The sequence below is a fragment of the Cebus imitator genome, unplaced genomic scaffold (assembly GCF_001604975.1).
Source record: "Cebus imitator isolate Cc_AM_T3 unplaced genomic scaffold, Cebus_imitator-1.0 Scaffold136, whole genome shotgun sequence".
Lineage (NCBI taxonomy): Eukaryota > Metazoa > Chordata > Mammalia > Primates > Cebidae > Cebus > Cebus imitator.
In genome coordinates, this window is record NW_016107451.1 from 2836056 (window position 1) to 2856458 (window position 20403).

General features: G+C 52.1%; 1 protein-coding gene and 1 long non-coding RNA gene across 2 annotated transcripts in view; one reads left to right on the forward strand and one right to left on the reverse strand.

The window, feature by feature from the left end:
* Positions 1–503: 503 nt before the first annotated feature.
* LOC108313371 lies at positions 504–3381 on the reverse strand. The gene is made up of 2 exons (XR_001829050.2): positions 2136–3381; positions 504–1584 (listed from the first exon to the last, which is right to left on the reverse strand). It is a non-coding gene; the product is annotated as an uncharacterized LOC108313371 (long non-coding RNA).
* Positions 3382–3434: 53 nt separating this feature from the next.
* Positions 3435–20403, forward strand: part of SLC2A1 (solute carrier family 2 member 1) — a 33764-nt gene continuing 16795 nt past the window's right edge. The window contains exons 1-2 of the mRNA XM_017541750.2: positions 3435–3731; positions 18589–18684. Coding sequence (XP_017397239.1) covers positions 3714–3731; positions 18589–18684 — 114 coding nt within the window. The 5' untranslated portion in view covers positions 3435–3713. The remainder of the gene's footprint in view (positions 3732–18588; positions 18685–20403) is intronic.

Sequence of the window (20403 nt, forward strand, 5' to 3'; positions counted from 1 at the left end):
TCCAGGACTAAAGGCAGCCTCCAGGGAACAAAGCTGCCAGTGTGGGCACAGACTAGGGAAGGGGCACTAGCTTGTTGAAGCTGAATGCTGGGGCTCCACAGCCTCCTCACACCTCCTTTAGTGCCTTAGGTAAGGTCGGCTTGTGGGAACACTGAGGTTTCCTCAGGTCCTTCCCCCTGCTCAATAACTCTCCATGGCTCCCCACTGCCCACTGCATAAAGCCCTCCTGCCTATACCTGACATTTGACTGTGATTCCACCTCTTCAGTCTCTTCTCCTCCCTAAGCCCCCATACTCCAGCCTCAGGGGCTACATAGCTGCCCCTCCTGCTCCCCTTTTTCCCTGCACCCAAACCGTCTGTGCTCAGATGCTATTTTCTGGGACCTTCTCTAAACTCCTTCCCTAGCTGGAGTTAAATTCTGCTTCCAAGGACTCGGCCACCCAAATAACAAACAAGTCCACCAGAGAATCTAATCTCTGATGCAGTGTCAATAGCTTCTGATGAATTTGCCTCTGACCAGTAGCCTCCGGGAGTCCTAAAACATTCAGAAAGGAACACAGAGAAGTAGAATTTCAAGCAGTTAATGGGGGTCTGTGTGTGGGCAGGTGGGGCTGGGTGGGTGAAGGGAAGGCTTTTTTTCTGGCCACTCTGCTTTGTCCTCAAGCACCACCCTACCATGGGATGGGGATTTGACTGAAGTTCTCACGTCAATAACTAGTACAGTTTATGTGGCTAAGCCTTTACAAACATCCACTTTCTCTCAGGCCTACCCAGGAAGGGTTCGTTACATCTATTTTACAGATGTGGGTCTTCAGGCTCAGAGAAGAGAAGGCATTGTTTGCCCATGAATGTTTGCAAGTAAACAGCAGAGCTGAGGCTCCAGAGTCCCGATCTCCGCTCCACCATCAATCTCTAAGAGTGGCTCAGAGATTCTTAAGTCCCCTAGGTAATCATTCTGGCAGTCTGCTGCCTTTGCACATGCTCTTCCCTCTGCTGAGAATGGCCTTCCCTCTGATCCATCTGAACTCCTAGTCAGCCTTCCAAACTTTGCTTAGCATGACCTCCTCCTTCCCAGATGCTCTCTCTACTCCCTCTCCTTCTCCTGAGGTACAAGCTCTGCTGCTCCTGTACAGACTCTTAACCCTCTACATTTGACTTGGTATTGTTGCTGCTTATCTCCCCTCTTCCTCCTTCTCCAGTATGGGGCCTCCATGAGGCTAACAATGGGGCTGCATGTCTCTGTCCCTGGGAAAGTGGCCAGCATGGGGCTGGCCTAGAGAAGGCCAAGGTGGCTGTTTGGTGAGTGTGACCCATGGGCTGAGTGAGGCAGGCCCACCACTGGGAAAAGGCATAGACAGTAGACTAGACGTGCTAAGAAACAGGGAGCTGTGGAGAGACTTTGAGCAGGGAAGTAGCAAAACCCGAACGGTACTTATGGAAAGACTCGAAGTAGCAGCAGGACAGACTGGAGTGGAAGGAAATCAGAGACAGGTCCACTAGCGGCTCACTCATTTGTGCATTCCACCCCTCCAGTCATTCGCCACGAGCCTCGGCTGCAGAAGCTGTCCTTGAGGTGCTCACAGGCTGAGGGAAGACAAAGGACAAGTGGCAACCTATGAAACACCAAATGGTAAAGGAGTGAAAGATTTCCACTTGGGAGAATCAGGGACACTTCCCGGAGGAGGAAGGACCCATGGTGCTTTCTGGCACGCTGAGGTTGGGGAGGGCTTCCCTGGCAGAGGAGACAAGCTGAGCAAATGTGTGGATGTGAGTTGCTGCTGTGAGGGGCGAGGCTGAGCATGTAAATTGGTGCTCCGAAGAAGGACCTTGATGGCCAGGCTTGGCCCTTACTCCCTCCATGACAATGCCAGACAGATAAGCAGGAGAGTGGCAGGGTGCAGGACTGGAGGACGAAAAACCAGAGATGGAGGCCCTGCAGACAGCTGGGGAGGGAAGGAAGACGAGGTGGTGTAGACAGCAGAGTCAACAGGACTTGATGGGCTGCCCAGGGGTGAAGAGAGAGGAGAGAGGTGGCCCCAAGCTTTCCAGCCTGAGAACCAAGGGACCACAGGAACCGTAGCCTTGGACAGGGGTGTGTTTAGAATGCACCTGTCTTCTGTTTCAGGGCTCCATACCCAATCAAGCTGCCCCTCAGCCAGAACTGGACACATGGCTAGAGACCTCCAGGGGTCATGTGGTCGGTTCTCCTGGTTTCCAAGACAGTAAGACCACCATGACTCCCTCCACGGGGAAAGGGATCCTCAAGACTTTGGTCAGGGCCTTGGGACTGGGGGTCTTTTCCTTCACTGTGTGTCACGTAAGGCTGTGGTCTAGAGGAAATAAGGCGAAGTCAGATAATAACAAGACCACTCCCAGTGCACCGGCACATGCCTGCACTCCCAGCTACTACGGAGGCTAAGGTGAGAGGACCGCTTGAGCCCAGGAAATCGAGACCAGCATTCATTTATCTACTAACAAAACAAATAAATAATCCAACAATATCACCAACCAGTAAATGAGAACTTCCATGCTAAACACTTCATGAGCTTATCTGGAAATTGCATCTCTCATGATAGCAATGAGATTGCTGTGAAGAACTTCATTTTATTCATAAGAAAACTGAGCCTCGTTGGCCAGGAACTCGCCCAGGATCGCGGGCCGGGCTAGTACACAGCTGAGCTGGTTCAAACCCGAGGTCTCTCCTGTCCTTAACGTCAGTTAAACTGCCTTTCATATTTTCCACATTTACAGGACACCACAGATTCACCTGAACTGTGAGAAGTAGAGGAAGGCGTCCCAGAGCAGGAGGTTTTAAAGCCCTGGTTTGAGATGGGTATGTATTTCCAGGCAGAGAGCCTGGCCGGTGCAAAAGCAAGGCTTGGCTCACAAACCGGAATGTGGGGGGTGGAGACAGGGAAGGGAGAAGTCAATCACTGAGCAAGACCTCCTGAAGTCTCTCTAACCAATAAATACTACTTTCCACGCAGTAGACGCTGTTCTAAACACTACAAATATTATCCCATTTAGTCCTCCTACAGCCCCATGAGGCGGTACTGCTAGTATCCCTAGTGCACCGAAGTCACCCAGCGGCCGAGTGAGAACTCCAGTCCAGCTCTCCACGCGCTGCTCCGCGCCTCCCGGCTTGCCTTACAGCCGGGTACCGGCTCCACCATTTTGCTAGAGAAGAAGGCCGCGGAGGCTCAGAGAGGCGTGCACACTTGCCCTGAGTCACACAGCAAACGCCCACCGCGGTGCCAACGCTCTGAGAGCGGGTCGTCGATCTGCAGCCACAGCAGGGGGTGGTTAGGGGCCCTCCCGCGCCCGCGCCCGCGCCCGCGCCCGCCCCCGGCCCCTCCCCTCGCCCCCTCCCCGCGCACCGCCCAGGACAGGCTGGGCCCTAGGCCCCGCCCCGAGGTCCTACCCACAACCCACCCCCCCGACACACCGGCGTCGGCAGCCAATGGCCGGTGTCCTATAAACGCCACGATCCGCGCGCTCTCCCGCAAGAGGTAGCACCAGTAAGCGTGGCGGTCACTGGTTGCAGGTCCCGAGTGAGCGTTCCAGAGAGCGGGAGACCAAGCGACCGGACTCGGAGTCAGAGTCGCAGTGGGAGTCCCGGGACCGGAGCACGAGTCTGAGCCGGAGAGCGCCGCCTGCCCGCCCGTCGCCACCCGCGCACCCGGCACTGCCAGAGCCACCAGCGCAGCGCTGCCATGGAGCCCAGCAGCAAGGTGAGTCGCGCGCCCGCCGGCCCTCTGGCAGGAACAAAGGCGCGGACTCCTGCCCGCCCCTCCGCCGGCCAGAGCCTACCCCGCCGCCCCGCCGCGCTGTGCGCCCGGGGCGGGCCGCGCGCCTCTCCGAGCCTGGCTCCGCGCGGGTCCGGAGCGCAGCGCCCCACCGGGCCGCTGGCCGCGGTGGGGATGGGCTCGGATCTAGCGGGCCGGAGGGCGCCGCGTGCGTAGTTGGCGCCGGTATTGAGCACAAGGCTTCCTTCCGGGGGCCCCGCGCCGTCCACGGGGCCCGGCGGCGGCCGGGGACACAGGGCCCGGGCGCGGCACGTCGCACACGACCTCGGCGGCGGCGGCCCGTTGCCGGCTCCTCCCGGTGCGGGGGAGGGGGCCCGAGCGCGGCGCCCATTGGCTGAGCGGGCCGAGCCCCCGGCCCGGCCCAGGCCCCGGCGCGCGGAGGAGGCGGGACCCGTCCCGGCTCTCCGCAGGCTCCCCTGGCCCGGGCGCCCCAGTAGGTGCGCGGCCTGGTGAGAGGTGCCCCACCAGCCTCCCTGACTCCTCCCGCCAGTCCCCCGCGGTGCCGAGGCCGACGGGAGGGCACTTTCCCCAGGCCCGGGCTCGAACGCGGGGGTTGAGATGAACCTCCGGTCTCTGAGGCCCTCCTTTTGGAGGAGTGCAGGCCCCAAAGCTTTGGCCCAGTCCCGCGGAGATGTGCTCGGGAGAGGCGCGTTTACCCTGAGGGCCGGGCGGGGAGCCGGGGGTCAGGAAAGAGCCCCAGGCTGGAGTCGAGCTGGAATCGTGAAGGCCACGGGGCTGGGGAACGCGGGAGGGATGGGGACTCTGGGGACAGACAACTGCCTAGATAGGATTTCTTTTCTCCTGTGTATATGGGCTTCTGAAGGGCATCTCTGTGATTCCCGCAGAGCGATTCCTTTTCCACAAATGTTTGTTAAGCCCCTCCTGTGTATTGGGCATTGTTTCTTTCTGCCCGCCCACCCTTCCTCCCCCTAGTCTAGAATATTTTCAAGTCCCCTTTTCTTTTGAAACGCTCCCTCTTATCTGTTATACTTGGATTTTTCCATCTCCTCAGCTGGGAGGGCACCTGGATGGCCCTTTTTCTCTTAGCTGGGACTCGGGGGTAGCTCTGAATTCTGAACTGCTCTTCCTACCGGCGGTGGAGATGTCCGGTGGGACTGAGCGGGGTGACCTGGGCTGTACCTTCGGCGGGAAAAGGCCTTCCGCCTCACATCTGTTGAATCCATGAATCCAGACGACTTGCTTCAACCTTCCTGGGCCCTCGCTTGAGGTGAAACCCCGAGGAAGGTCCCGGGGAAGGCTCCCTACAATCATAGGTGAGCTGTAAGAGTGGGATATAACTAAACAAAAGTGAAATGAGAAGCTGTTTTAGCTCTAGTGGCAAGGGCTGGGACTCTGGCTGTCTAAATATCTCAGGGCTCTTGAAGGCCGCTTAACTTCTGGGCCTCAGTTTTTCCACCTGAAAGATAGAGATCACTTTTTCACTTCCTGTAGGTAAGGAACTATCTATTCACCATGCAATGCCAGACATGAATATTTATCTGTTGAGTGGATAAGCGAATACTCTACATGGAGACCGAGAAGTGGAGGACAGAATCAACAGGTTCTTAGCCAAACTGCTTTTCAGTATCATCGACCTTATAGCCCTGCTGGTTCCTCACCAGCCACAAGCTCAGAGAAGGGAAATAAGTTTGCTGAAGTCACACAGCTAGTAAAGTGGCTGAGCTGGGTTTAAACCCAGGCCAATCAGATTTAATTTCATTTCTGTCTCCACTGTCTCTCTTCACCACAACATTTCTTGAATTTTAGGCAGAAGGGAGAGAGTTTGCTGGTCTTCAAAGGTGGCCCCTTGTGCCAGCTGGTTCTAAATAGTGTGGCAGGTGGGTGCTCTTCATGCAGTGCTCTCCACGTTTTCCACTGTCTACCTCATCAGTAATTAATGTATCTGCATTTATACATTCATGCACGTGCGATTTGATACTAACAGATTATATGCCTTCATAAAATAGAAAATTTTTTGTTTTTGAGACGGAGTCTCACTGTGTTGCTTGGGCTGAAGTGCAGTGACGTGATCTTGGCTCACCGCAACCTCCACCTCCCGGGTTCAAGTGATTCTCCTGCCTCAGCCACCTGAGTAGCTGAGACTACAGGCGTGCACCAACATGCCTGGCTAATTTTTGTATTTTCAGTAGAGACGGGGTTTCACTATGTTGGCCAGGCTGGTTTTGAACTACTGACCTCATGATCTGCTCTCCTTGGCCTCCCAATGTGCTGGGATTACACACGTGAACCGCCTTGCCCAACCAAAATGGAAATTTCAAAAGACAAATACATACAAGATAGGAGTTATAGTCATTTTCCCCTCCAAATCTTGTGTAGATCATTCCATATACATTCTGGAATAAAGCCCTTCCCTTTGGAGACTCCTGATTTGACCGGCAAGCACAGCCTTTTTGTGCACGATGTTAAACTGAGGCCTGGAGAGGTTGTATTGCTTGGCTTTCACACAAGGTCTAAAAGTCAGGTGTGTCTGGCTCCAAAGCCTTGGTTCTGCTATGTTCCTCTTTGTCTCCTAGGAAATGGGAACTGACTCAACTAACTTCCCTGTGTTCCATTGTGCTCCTCTGTAACTCATAATGAGCTTAGCTGACTAGAAAGTAGGGAACAGATGGAATCGTCTTGCCTCCAAGCCAGGGGTTCTTCCACGATCCCTCCTGGTCAGCACACAAAAGACAGCCCTGTCCCAGATGTCTCTCCCCACCATTTGTGAAGAGCTTGTAACTAGCCTTGCCTATACCCATCACTCATCACTTTACTGTCCAGTCTCTGCCTTCCAGAAAAGGAAAAATCAGAAATCTGCGGTTTCCTCAGCCTCTCCATGGTGCAGAGAGCATAGTTTTTTGTTTGTTTGTTTTCGAGACAAAGTCTCACTCTGTCACCCAGGTAGGAGTGCAATGGCACGATCTTGGCTTACTGCAACCTCTACCTTCCAGGTGTCACCACGCCGGCTAAATTTTTGTATTTTTGATAGAGACGGGGTTTCACTATGTTGCCCAGGTTGGTCTCGAACTCTTGAACTCAGGTGATCTGCCCCCCTCAGCCTCCCAGAGTACTGGGATTACAGGTGTGAGCTACTACACACAGCCAAGCAGAGGTGTTTGAAGTCTTGGATATGTGGTTTTGAATCCCGCCTTGGCTCAGTTGCCCAGTTTTCATCATTATAGTGTCTAGGAATTCAGAAAAGAATGTATGTTTGTCCCCTTAGATGCTCCATAAATGTTCCTTGCTTCTTTGGACTCCCACAATGCATTGCACTTACCTGGGCCCTGGGTGACCTGTACCTACCTGGGCCTTGGCCTCTATGCAGAAGCTAGCATTCTGGAAGTGTGAGCTTTTGGGGAGTCAGGATGTTGGCCCATGGGTATTAAGTCAGGTAAATCATTAAAGCTCCCACTAACACATTCTTCCTAGGAGGGGTTTCTCAGGAAGCTAATCGGGATGGCACATGGGTGGGAGTGCCAGACCAGGGAGGGTCAGCTCATGTGACCGCCCTGCCCTGCTTTGGGCTTCTTTGCTTTGCTTTTTTTAGGTTCCCCACCTACCTTTCTGAATTTGGGTCAGCCTTGGGATAGTTTGAAAGGAATGTTCATGTCCATTAACTGCTAGAATCCTCACAACTGCCCTGTGTTACAAGTCACAATGACCTCATGGTCCACCAAAAAATGACTTTGCCAAGATCACACACTGAATCTCCCACCCCAAGACATGCTGCCAGCCTTTCCAGGATGACATTAGAGGGGGGAGGGAACCCAGAGCAGGAGGGGCCTTCCAGCCATGGCCCAGCCCTCCATTTGACAAATGGGGAAACTGAGGCCAGAGAAGGGAAGAGATTTGACCAAGATAAGGCTATCGCAAAATATTTGAGTCCTTCTACGGAGCTTTGTTTTTTTTAAAGATGCTTTCTTCTCCACACGCCTGTCTGTGCCATCCTCCACCCACCCCAAAGGAGCAGGCATCCCCAGACACAGGACCTGCCATGTTTTTTCTGCACGCCATAGGAGCCCGAAAGTTGAATTAGACATAACTTGACAACTGAAACTCTGTGAATGGAAACAAAACACTAGATGTTCTCACTAAACTCTAACCTTGAAGAAGTGGCTTTCCCTGGAGCCTTGGTTTCCTTCTCAGTAAATGGAGACTTGGCTACCCCTGGTGGATGTGGTGAGACTGGCCCTCTGCCCTCAATCAGGGCAGCGGCTATTTTAAGTGGAAAGACCCTTTGTATGGCCAGTCTGGGTGTGCAAATGATGTAAATAGCCCCAAGATCCTTGTCTAGAGCCATCCAAGGATTCGACCCTATTTGCCCTGGAGCTGGACCAGCCTCAAATCCCTCATAATCAGCTTGTGACTTCAAGGAGCTCAGCTTTGCCCAGTGCCTCCTGGTCACGGGGTGTCGGCCTGGAGCTCTGCTCCGGTACCGAGGGTACAGGCATCCAGCTGCCCGCTTCCTCAAGACTGGCAGAGCCAGGGAGGCCTGGAACAAAGAGGAAAGTGTGCAGTGTTGGCTTGGGACCTGTAACCTCACCCCTTCCCCCACCTCACTCCTGGGCATAGAGATGACAAAGCCACTCACTCAATCTGGTAACCGATGTCCCCATGATGGCAGAGGCTGGGAAGCCTCCTGACCGGACTCATGGGCTGAGAGAAGCTGTGTCCAGGCCTGCAGGCCCAGCCCTGGCCACCCAAACAAGCCTTCAATTGTTACCTCCCTCCACGGAAGGGGTGGAGTGGAGCCTGAGGCTCTGTCTTCCAGCCACCAGGCCTGGCAATAGCTGATGCATAAACATTAGGGTTTTGCAGTAGGCAAGCAGGGCTCCTAAGCCTTGAACCTGGGCAGAAAGAAGGCAGTATCTTTTCTCTTCGTGACCACACTGATTTGCCTCCCCAGGGCCTCTGCACCGTGGAATGGGAGAGGGCTCTTGCCTGACTCCAGCTGATGGAGCTGTGGCTACTGAGGCCTCTGCCGGACAGGAAGTCTGCCTATGTCTCTTAGCCCACAGTTCATCTCCCCCTGCCCTGGCATTTGGAAGTGGGGAGGAAAGGGCTCCATCAGAAACAGCTCTATCGTTCGACCTTAGGCCAGACACTCACCTCTTGTTGGAGCTTGCGTTCTCAGCTGTACTGGGGATGAGACCTAGCTGTGTCTGGGTCTGCGGCACTGAGGCTCCAGGGGAGCATGTGGTCCATGCACCAGGCCTGGGGAGTGCTGAGCAGCACGGGCTGGTTTTCACAGCACAGTGGGAGCCCAGACAGGCCAGTGGGCCATAAGTGCCTCTGCTGGCGGAAGAGGTGGACTCTCTTGGGCTGCAGGGCCTCGTTCGAGGAAAGAAAGAAACAGCCACCCTGGGCTCCTTCAGCACCCATCCGTGGCTGTTCTTCCTGTGGACTTCCTGCCACTAGCTGGGTACCTTCTTCAGCTCCTGGCTGCATGTGATAACTTGTGGGTGGCCCTCACAGATGTGCAGAAGCTATTCCCACCAGGTTTCTGGTCCCAGGTGAACAGAGTCTGCTCTGGGCTTGCCTTGCCTCCATCCCACAACCCTGGGTGCTGCCTGTGGCACAGCCTAGAGCAGCACTGCATTGTGGTCCTGGCCCTCATGTGGCCAGAGCTGATCATGAAGTCTGGCGTCCCAGTGGTCATGGCTGGCACCATCACCATCTACAACCTGGTGGTAGAAGTCCTTATCGCCAACTCTCTGAATGACTTCATAAGCCTCTATGGGACTCTCCTCCAGCCGAGAGCTGGCGGGAGTAGCCCAGCAGCCAGCTGTGCTATCAGCATTGTGGGGGACGCAGTGCTGCCCAGAAGCCAGGGCTGTTTGTGGGCCTGATCCTGATCCTCACCTTCGCTGTATGGTCTCATTGCCCCCATTCTCTCCACAAAGTAGCCTTCTTTGAGCCCACCAGCCACAGAATATGATGTAAAGATCGCCCCCTCCTCGTTCCAGGATGAACAGCCTGACACACATGTCCCTTCGGTAATCGGTCTTGTGAATGCAGTGTCCTAGTGCAAGTGCCGATCATCTGTTGACCCCTGCCTGCCCCAGGCTGTGGACCTCTGGGCCCTTTGTCACCCATCCAGGTCCCCTGACTAGTGAGAATGCCCCACCCATCTAGAGTGCCCTGTGTCTAATGATGAATTTGAGTGTCATTTTCCTCTCCATGGTAGGTTTATTTATGGAAGATTGGACCTGTTCATACATCTGTGGAGCAACCCTCCATCTCCCAGCTATGTAAACTCTCTAACCACAGTGTTGCATTGTGGGGTTACCATGTCTGACACTTCCTTGGATAAACTACCCTCCCTCCAGCCCTGGGCAGTCTAGGGCCTGGCAGGCAGTGTGTGGGGCATCCAGGCTGTATCTAGTAAAGTTCAACATGTGACTGGAAAAAAAATTGGATTAAAAAATTTTTCAGAAGTTATAGAGCCAACTATAGAGAAGCATAAAAAATGAAAGAATGTCTTCTAGTTTTGACAGTTTGTTGTTTACTCAAGACTTTATGCATGTGGAGATACATGCCTATAAATATAACATCTGTGTAGTTGGAGCTCAGTTTCTGCATAGTTCTTTGTAGCCCATCCTGTTCACCAGCCCCACCCTTAGAGGTAAATACTAGCAAGGTCCCTGTCTGCACATACAACCAAGTGCCAGTATACAAGTTCACTAACTTCCTGTTCCTTACACAATATATGTACATTCTATTGCTTTTTTCCCCCCTTTACAATCTACCCTGGGGCTCTTCACAACACATGTATACAGATGTGTTTCTCTCTTCCCAACAGCTGCATAATACTTCATTACAGGCATGTCCCACCATGATTAAGAAATAGCACCCCGTCACCTTTCTTCAAACCACTCACCACCTGATGTATTAAATGTATTTATTTTCTGCCCCAGCCTTCAACTAAAACATCAAGTTTCACAGGCAGGGATTTGGTATAGTTTTGTCGCTGAATTCCCATCGACTGGAAGAATGTTGGGAGCATGCTTTCAGGCATAATATTTCCTTAGCAATATCATGTGTTCTTAGAAAATCCTCTCTTGCGGAGAACTGAAGTGTAGAAAAAACGACTTTTTTAAGGTCACGGAAGTGGAGGAGCTGGGACTTGTTTTCTGAGAGTGACAGTGAACTTGGCATGTGCCCAGTCTTACCAAATTAATGTTCTCTTAGTTGAATTAATGCCCATCTCAGCACCAAATGTGTACCTTCTCAGGGGTGTCAGTTTCCCCAGGGTCCAGATCCTGGCCCCAAGCCCACACATGGCCAAGGAGCTAATCGTTTACATTTAACATTCCATTATAGGATGCATTTCTTTTTGGTTATTTAGGGAGAATGCGGTTTTGCCTGGAAGGCTTTGAGAATGCTGGGCAGCTCAGGGGACTTGGGGCTTCAAGCAGAGGCCGATCAACTTTTTTTGAAAAGGACCAGATAGAGGGTAAATATTATCAGCTTTGTGGGACATGTAGTTGTTGGCCTGCCCCAACCACTCAGCTTTGCTGTTGCAGTACCAAAGCAGCCATAAACAATATATAGACAAATGAATGTGGCTGTGTTCCAATAAAACTTTATTAATGGTCACTGAAATGTGAATTTAATATAATTCTTACATATCACAAAATGTTAGTCATTGTCTTTTTTTTCTCCCCATCCGCTTAAAAATGTAAATCCCTTTCTTAGCTGCCATAGTTTGCCAACCTTGGCTTACAGCAAATGCAGCAAAGTGGCCCAAAGGTTTCTGAGCTTGTGCCCAGGCTGTCTCAGAGTGGCAAGGCTCAGAGAGTTGTTGTTATGGAATTTGACCTACATAGAAAGCACCAGGTAGAAACCTTGTTTCCTTCAGGGACCAGTACCCGGAAACAAGGGGGAGGACCTGAGCAGGAAAGGCGTAGAATTTGGCATCAGAGACCCCCAGTTGGAAGCTTCCCTGAAGCCTCCAGCCCCCTGGATCTGTGGTTTTCCCTCTCTCAGTCTCATTTCTCATCTGTGAAGTGGGAGCAATCTCTCCCCGAGAGCTTGTTTGTGGTGGTTAAATTAGGGTGTATGAGCAGCCCCTGGCAGAGTGCCTCGCCTTCCTGGTGCTGCTGATAAATGTACTAGCTCCCTCCTCTCAGCTCTGCTTTGAAAACTGGAGAGCGCCTTCTGCCTCGAGGTTCAGTCGCGCAAGGGTCTTGACATCATTGGAAGGCTTAAAGGAAGTGGCTTGAGGAGTAGTTAATGCTTGAGGTCACCCTAAGGTCAGGCTTCAGACTGCTAGCCCATCATTCTTCTTTTTTAAAAGACTTGGCAGGACGGAACCGGTCAGAGGGTAAAATGCCAGGCTAGGAAACCAAACAACTCCAGTCCCAACCCTGGCTTTTGTTTGTATGCTAGGCTGGCCACCTACCCTCTGATCTCAGGCGCCTCCTCTCAAATGCCAATGTTACAGCAATTTCTTGAGCTTCTTTCTTACTGCAGCTGAGACTGTCTTTTTTTTTTTTTTTTTTTTTTTTTTTTTTTTTTTTTTTTTTTTTTTTTTTTTTTTGAGACAGTACCTTGATCTGTTGCCCAGACTGGAATGCAGCGGTGACATAATTGCTCACTACAACTCTCCAGCTCTCAGGTTAAAGTGATTCTCGTGCCTTAGCCTCCCAAGTACCTGGGATTATAGGCATGTGCCACCAAGCCCCACTAATTTTTGTATTTTTAGTAGAGAAAGGGTTTTGCCGTGTTGGCCAGGCTAGTCTCGAACTCCTGGCCTTAGGCAATCCACTGCTTCCACCTCCCAAAGTGCTGGGGTTACAGGTGTGAGCCACTGTGCCCAGTCTTGAGCTTCTTTCTTTTAATGTGCCAAGAAGTTTGTTTAAATTAATAAGAAACATGACAAAACAAATTAAAAGAGAGGTGTCATGGATCAGGTAAACCCCTCCCCGCCCTCCTTAGAGCTGTGGACTAAACAGTTGGCAAGCCCTGCGTCTCCTCCTCCCCTATACCTCGGGAACCCATGTGGGATGCTGTGGGAAGAGGACAAGATGGAGCAACATCTGGATTCTGCCAGCCCTGGAACCCTCCTCTTGCCAGGAATACCCTGCCTCTGAGTGGCAGTAGCCACGTGCTCTCTCTCTGCTAGTATAGACTGAGAACCTGCTGCAGGCCAACCCCAGGGCTGGAGCGCTATGCCGAGGAAAGACATTAGCATGAGTCAAAAGGCCACGGTGCTTGGCAAGTTATACAATGTGACCAGGGCCATCCAGCATCTGAGTGTGGGAGGAGAGGTCCTGAATCTTAATACCTCCTCCATGGCTTCCTGGGAGAGGGCGGGCTTTCAAGGGTTGTGAGACCCCCAGCAGTGGGATAGCTAGGAAGGGTGAGGAGTGGGAACATGAGAAATCCTTCTCTGTGCTAGACCCCGAGCCCAGGCACTAGCTGAACTGAAGGGTCATGGCTCTCCTAGGAGAGTCAGGATTTGAACTCAGTCTGCCCGACTTAAGAGGTCTTTAATCGACAGCCCTGTGGGCGTGGAGTGGAGGGTTTTGAGGGTACTGTTTTCACCTCTCAGAGCTCTGATGTTCCAGCACTCGTCAGGGATTTGATAAATGGCTAAGGATGAGCACTGGTCTGGCATAATAGATAACACAGAGCCAGCTTTGCCTAAAAGCTAAATTGAGAAATGACAGGTTTTATTTGTGTTGCAATTAGTGTGTGCTGTTCCCTACGCTGGCCACTCTGGCTGCAGACACAGTACGACGCAGGTTCCATTTTTTTTTTTTTTCTCTTGCTCTGTTGCCGAGGCTGGAGTGAAGTGGCTCATCTCTCAGCTCCCTGCAACTTCCGCCTCCCAGGTTCAGGTGATCCTCCTACCTCAGCCTGTGGAGTAGCTAGGTACAGATGTGTGCCACGACATCCAGCTAATTTTTTTTTTTTTTTTTTTTGTAATTTTAGTAGAGACCTGGTTTCACCATGCTGCCCAGGCTCGTCTTGAATTCCTGAGCTTAAGTTATCTGCTCACTTTGGCCTCCCAAAGTGCTGGGATTACAGGCACGAGTCAGTGCCCCTGGTTCCATTGTTAAGGAGTTGCCCAGACTGAGTGGCAGATGGGTAATATGCTGGAGACTGCAGAGGACATAGCAAGAGCAAAGGCCTGGAAGAGATGGAATGTTCTAGAAAGTAGTCTCATCCCCAGGGAGTGGTGATGGGCTGCTGGGGATCCCAGATTCTGGGCTGTTCATTGCTCCCCACCCCTAATAAAAGTCTCCCACAAGCAAATCACAAGCTCTGTGGGGATAATATCCTCTAAGTCATCACCAACTGTTCATCAGCTTGATACCAGAATAAATACACGTTGAGTGAAGGGACTTCACAGCCATGTTCCAGTTCCAGCCACTGGCTGGTGGAGGCAGGTGGTGCTATGGTTGCCTGATGGAGGGTAGCTTGCTATTCTTCCCTGATTCAGCAAACACTTGTGGAGGGAATTCTGCCAGGCTTCATGATGGATACCGATAGAGAACTTAACAGCAACCCTTGAAGGAAGGAACTTTCATCCCTGTTTTCTAGGTGAGGAAACCAAGGCAGGCTACCATGTATATCCCAACTCCAAGGTGAGAGGAAGCAGCTTGCAGCATTTAAACGTGGGTCTGATTCCAAGCCCAGCAATGATCAAGCTGGCTGTGGTGGGCGCAGCAGGGTGGGAGCTAAGTATGAGACTGGTCGCAGTGCCATGTGTCTATTGAGGAGCAGGGGGCTGTGTCCCTCTCCCTACACCTGGCACTGAGCCACACTGAGCACCCTGTTTCTTAATCTGACTGATCGGTCTCCATTTCTTCCCCCTGCACATACCGTTCTGTCCACCTGGAATGTAGCCTTGCCACTGCTTTCCCACTTGGCAGACTCTGCATGTCCTTCACGGCCCCCAGCTCCAATGTCACCTCCTGGGAACTCATCTTTTGTCCCCAGGCAAAACTGGAAGTCTTTCCCTCCAGGGCTTTCACAGTGCCTCATACCAGCCTCCTGTTGAAGCCCAGACCACACTGGCCTCTCATCTTCATCTAGTCCCCACGGCCCCCACCCCGCTGGACTGGAACCTCCTTCCTTTGTGTCAGGACCAGGTCCAGTTTTATCCGGGGCCCCAGACTTAGTTAGCATGAATCTGGAGCACGGGTCATTGATTATTTTAGTGGGTCCTAGTGCAACAGCTGCCTGGATATGACCCAGGGCGTGGGTAGGCAGGTTTTCTAAAGTGGAGTTTGACCTTGACCTGCCGATGACAAGATCCATGTCCTTGGCCTCCAGCAACCCCACTGCCAGAGCCTACAGTCCCTGAGCAGCTGCTCAGTGGGGCCCCAGGGATGACTTCAGAGGCTCAAGACCCCTGGAACATCAGATGCAGACCTAAGTAAAACGGGGCCTGTCATCATAGCCCTCATCTTGCACGGCCAGTGTCATTCATTCATGCTCATCCAACGTAATTTTTGCCAGATCTGTGAATCTTCTGTATTATTTTCCACCTGACGTTTTTATTTAAATTGCTTTGTTCTAAATAATATGAAATCATAGGGCTTATAAAAATTATTTTGAATAGGTGACTCCATTCACACCATTCAGAATTCAAAAAGGTCCCAAAATGCTATAAAACGAAATCTCACTTTCACCCTGTCCCCAGTCACCCCAGTCCCCCTGGTTAGAATGTTACCTTTCTTGTACGTCCTTTTTTTCTTTTCTTTTTGAGACAGAGTCTGCTCTGTCACCCAGGCTGGAGTGCAGTGGTGCGATCTCGGCTCACTGCAACCATCATCTCCCAGATTAAAGTGATTCTTGTGCCTCAGCCTCCCAAGTAGGGAGGGACTACAGGGATGCGTCACCACGCGCAGCTAATTTTTGTATTTTTAGTAGAGACGGGGTTTTGCCGTGTCAGCCAGGCTGGTCTCAAACTCCTGGCCTTGAGCAATCTGCCCGCCTCAGCCTCCCAAAGTGCTGGGATTACAGGTGTGAGCCACCGCGCCTGGCCTCTTGTGCATTCTTTTAAATAGGTGTGTATATTCTCTCCCTACCCCCAGCCAATTTTTTTTTTTTTTTTTGAGACAGAGTTTCGCCCTTGTTACCCAGGCTGGAGTGCAATGGCGCGATCTCGGCTTACCGCAACCTCCGCCTCCTGGGCTCAGGCAATTCTCCTGCCTCAACCTCCTGAGTAGCTAGGATTACAGGCACGTGCCACCATGCCCAGCTAATTTTTTGTATTTTTAGTAGAGACGGGGTTTCACCATGTTGACCAGGATGGTCTCGATCTCTTGACCTCGTGATCCACCCGCCTCGGCCTCCCAAAGTGCTGGGATTACAGGCTTGAGCCACCGCGCCTGGCCGCCAATTTTTTTTTAAACACAAAAGGTAGCATACAGGCAGGGTGCAGTGGCTCATGCTTGTAATCCCAGCACTTTGGGAGGCTGAGGAGGGCGGATCATGAGGTCAAGAGATCAAGACCATCCTGGCCAACATAGTGAAACCCCATCTTTACGAAAATACAAAAATTAGCTGGGCATGGTGGCACATGCCTGTAGTCCCAGCTACACGGGAGGCTGAAGCAGGAAAATCACTTGAACCCAGGAGGTGGAGGTTGCAGTGAGCTGAGATTGTACCACTGCACCCCAGTCTGGCGCCTGGCCACAGAGCAAGACTCTCCCTCAGAAAAAAAGAAAAGGTAACATACAACGCACACACTGCTCTGTTTTTGGTTTCACTTTATTTTTTGAGACAGGGTCTTACTGTCACCCCGGCTGGAGTGCCATGGTCTGATCACAGCTCACTGCAACCTCGAACTCCCAGGTTATATATTCCATTATATAACCACATTTTCTTAAACCATGGCTTGATGTCACTGCATTGCTTGTTTTTTATCTATTCTAATGTGTTCTAGAAAAATACTGTATATACTTTGCATCCCACAAGCAAATGCAGGTAATTCCGAAGACAGATAGGCCAGCATGCGGTGGGCCCAGCAGACACTGTTTAGTGAGCCCTCTTGGTGATGCTCCGTGCCTTGCCACAGCCTCTGATTTAATCCCAGTGCCCACCCTATGAGTTAGGCTTGACCTGGTGTGTCACTGGGGTCCCCCAGAAGTTTGTCAGCTGCTCACTACCCTCTTAGAAAAACAGCTCTGGGCCTGAAGGCTCCCCAGAGAGTTGAGAGAAGGGAGAGTCTTGGGGCAGCACCAAAACGTGGGTAGGTGGGTGGGAGCTGTCTTCCCAGTTGCGCAATGCAGAGGATTTAGAGGGAATAAGTTCGTGGGTATGAGGGAACCCCCAGCATGTGGGATGAATGTCCAGAGGCAGGCTAGGGGGCCACGTAGATAGACCCGTGGGAAGGAAGGACCCAACGCACACACATAGGGGGCTCTGAGCTGCACACTCCGCCTGGGCCAATGCCTTCCTCTTTCGCAGCCTCTGATGTGAGCACCTCGGCTTTTGGGATCATTGCCCTGACTGACAGCTTTCAGAGAATGAAAAGACCATACTGGGAATATGCCTGATACCAGCTATGCCCACAGCTATCTGTGATGATCGTGAAGTAAAGGCTCCTTCTGGGTTCTGTGGAAACTGAGGCCCAGGGACCCACAGCCAGGCCGTGGCCAGCTCTGCCCACTTCTAGTGCCCAGCCTGGTGTGGGTGTGTAGTGAATGCCAGTCATTTTTTTTTCACGTGCCTCCCGCAGCTCTCTTCTCCCACAGTCAGTTAAAGGCCTGCCTAATGTCACATTTCCTGACATCCTCATTTTCATAGCTGAAAAGGAGTAATTTTCTCCAACAGGGCGGACACCCTGGTGGCCTCTCAGTCACCTGTGGCTAAGCAGGGCTCTTCACCTGCTGGCCTCTGCCTATCCTGCTGCTTCATGTCCTCGACTTCCAGTGGACAGAAGCAAACTGCCCCTTTTCCTTCCCAGCCCTTCACCCATTGGAAACACCTTGCCCCAACACTTGTACTCACCTTGTCATGCACTTTTCCAAAGTGCGTTCCTGCCTAGCCTATCATCTATGTCCAAGTAGCCTTGGGAGGCTCATGGTTTGGGGATTGTTGCTGTGAGGAGCACCAGGCAGGGAGTCCAGAGCCCTGAGCTCTGCTGCAGACCCCTGAGTGATCTGTAACTTGCCTCACCCTGTCAGGGCTCAGCTTCCTGCCCTGCGAACAGCAGGAAGGGCAGGGCAAGGTGGGATCACATCTCCAGTGTGACAAATGAGGCTGTTTCCATTTTGCCAACAAGCAAATGGAGGGTGGGGGAGCAGTGGTGCAAGGGGGACTTAGCCTGCTGGAATTCACAGAGCAAACAGGCACATGGGCTGGAATCAGAAGCTGTCACCTTCAGCTCCAAATCCAGGGTGCTGCTATATCTGTGCTACTCCTACCATGTAATTTGGGCCCCCCTTGCATAGGAGGGCTGGTTCCTGGGCCTCCCAATCAGAGCATCTAGAACCACCAGACCCTAGGTGTGGCTCCACGAGGGAAATGAGACCCCAAAGAATCCAAAGCCTCTCTCTTCTTGACACCTGGCTACAAAGAGAGAAGACCATACTTCCCCTCTCTCCCCAGGAAATGGCCCGGCCAGCCCAGTGTCTTGAAATCAACTAGGCTGGTTTGGGCACCTAAGATTGGGAATTGGCCAGGTTTCCTGGGAGAAAGACTGGTGTGGTGCCAGGAGTCAGGCAAGATACCTGAACACAGGAACCTGCCAGTCCAAGCCCTGTCCTGTAGTAATCTGGGCCCAGACACGCCTATAACAGTGTGGTTTGTTTCTCTGCAGAAGCTGACGGGTCGCCTCATGCTGGCCGTGGGAGGGGCAGTGCTCGGCTCCCTGCAGTTTGGCTACAACACTGGAGTCATCAATGCCCCCCAGAAGGTGAGTACTGTGCCTTCATTGGCTTATGGACACCAACCTGCCCTGTTGCACATCACACATGCCCACAGGCTCACACTGCCACTGGAGTGCTAAGAGTCATTTACATCAATGCGCTGTCTGCCTCCAATCAATTTTCTGGCCCTGACCATGTCAGAGACTTGTTTCTTGCCTTGGAATCTTAGGGCAGCAGTATTCTAGAATCTCAGGTCCCACAGAATCCTGGGGTCTTTTATAGGACCTCTTGACCAACCCCCCACCTAACTCAGTCACATAGTAATAAGTCTGATAATATAATAACATCAGAGCAAAGCTCAATATAATAATGTTGCATTTACATGGCATTCTGGGCTGCAGCGGGTTTTCAGGGGCTTGTCTCAGGTAATGCTCACTGTAGCACTGTAAGGAAGCAACAGGCATCACTCCCAGCCTGCAGGTGTGGGAAATGGCCAGAGAGAGGAAACCTGCCCAGCATCACCCAGCTAGTCAGAGAGAGCTGGTATCCAAAACCAGCTCCCTGCCTGCCAGGTGGTCCTTGAGCCTGCGCTCATACCCATCCACATGTAGCACACTTCCTTTTAAGGCACTGAACTCTAAGTCGAAACCGCATCCTCTCCCTGAAAGCAGAAATGGCGTCTTGCCCTAGGGAGCCGCAGGGGGTGGAGGTCTGTGCTGACTTCCTCCTCCCTGCTGTGCCTCCTAGATCTGTCCTCACTTGTCTACTTGAATGTCAGGATGGGAAGGGACCTAGGCCATCTCCTCCAGCCCAGCCTACTTGCTTTAAGGAGGAGAAAAAAGGAAAAGGGGGTAGGGGGCAGAGGGTAGGCACAGGAAAGGAAACTCACCAAGCCCTTCCTCTGTACCAGGCATTTTTGCATGTGTTTAGGAGATTGGGTGGTGATTTCCATTTTATAGCCCCGGAAACAGTCCCAGGCAGATGAAATGACCAACAGGCCCAAGGTCGCAAAGCTAGTGAATGCTGGAGTCAGAAGCCACACTCTGTTATTTCCGCGGCCTCAGGCTATCTCCCTAACCAGCTGCCTTGCCAGTTAAAAAATCTGTACCTTCCCAGAGAGGACCAAATGAGAATGGGCAGTCCTCACATCAGGACCACATCTCTTGTCCAGACGGATGAGGCTGGCAAGTGGGTGCAGTGACTCCCAAAGATCAGGGGCCTGTTTGGGGGAACCGGGTAGTGTCTGGAGTTAGCTGGGCATCTTCCAAATAGGCAGACAGTGGCTATGGGGCCACGCCCGATGCTGAGGAGCAAGTTACCAGGAAGGCTTGGGCTGCTGAGTCATGCTCAGCTGCAGCGGAGGTGACAGGACTTTTCCAAGTTTGCTGGGCATGGCGACCGTGGGCCCATGCTTGGAGCAGCCCCAAGCTCTGCATTTGCTAACTGTTCTTGACAGCTCTTGCCAAAATGTGTGCTTCAGAACTGGCTCCCTTTGGGAATCCTTACAGGTACAAAGTCTGTAAGACAGACTGGGAGGAAACAGAAGGAGGCTGAACTCTCCACTTGGTTGCACATTGGGGTTTCCTGGACACCCCCAGATTCTGATTTAATTGGCTTGGGATGCTGTTTGGGCATTCAATTAAAAGTTTCCTGACCAAATCCAATGTGCAGCCAAGGTTGACAGCTACTGGATTTAGTGATGTCTTGACTGTGATCTTATAGTGAGTTAATAACAACTAGGACTCTAAGGCCAGGACAGAGGAGGT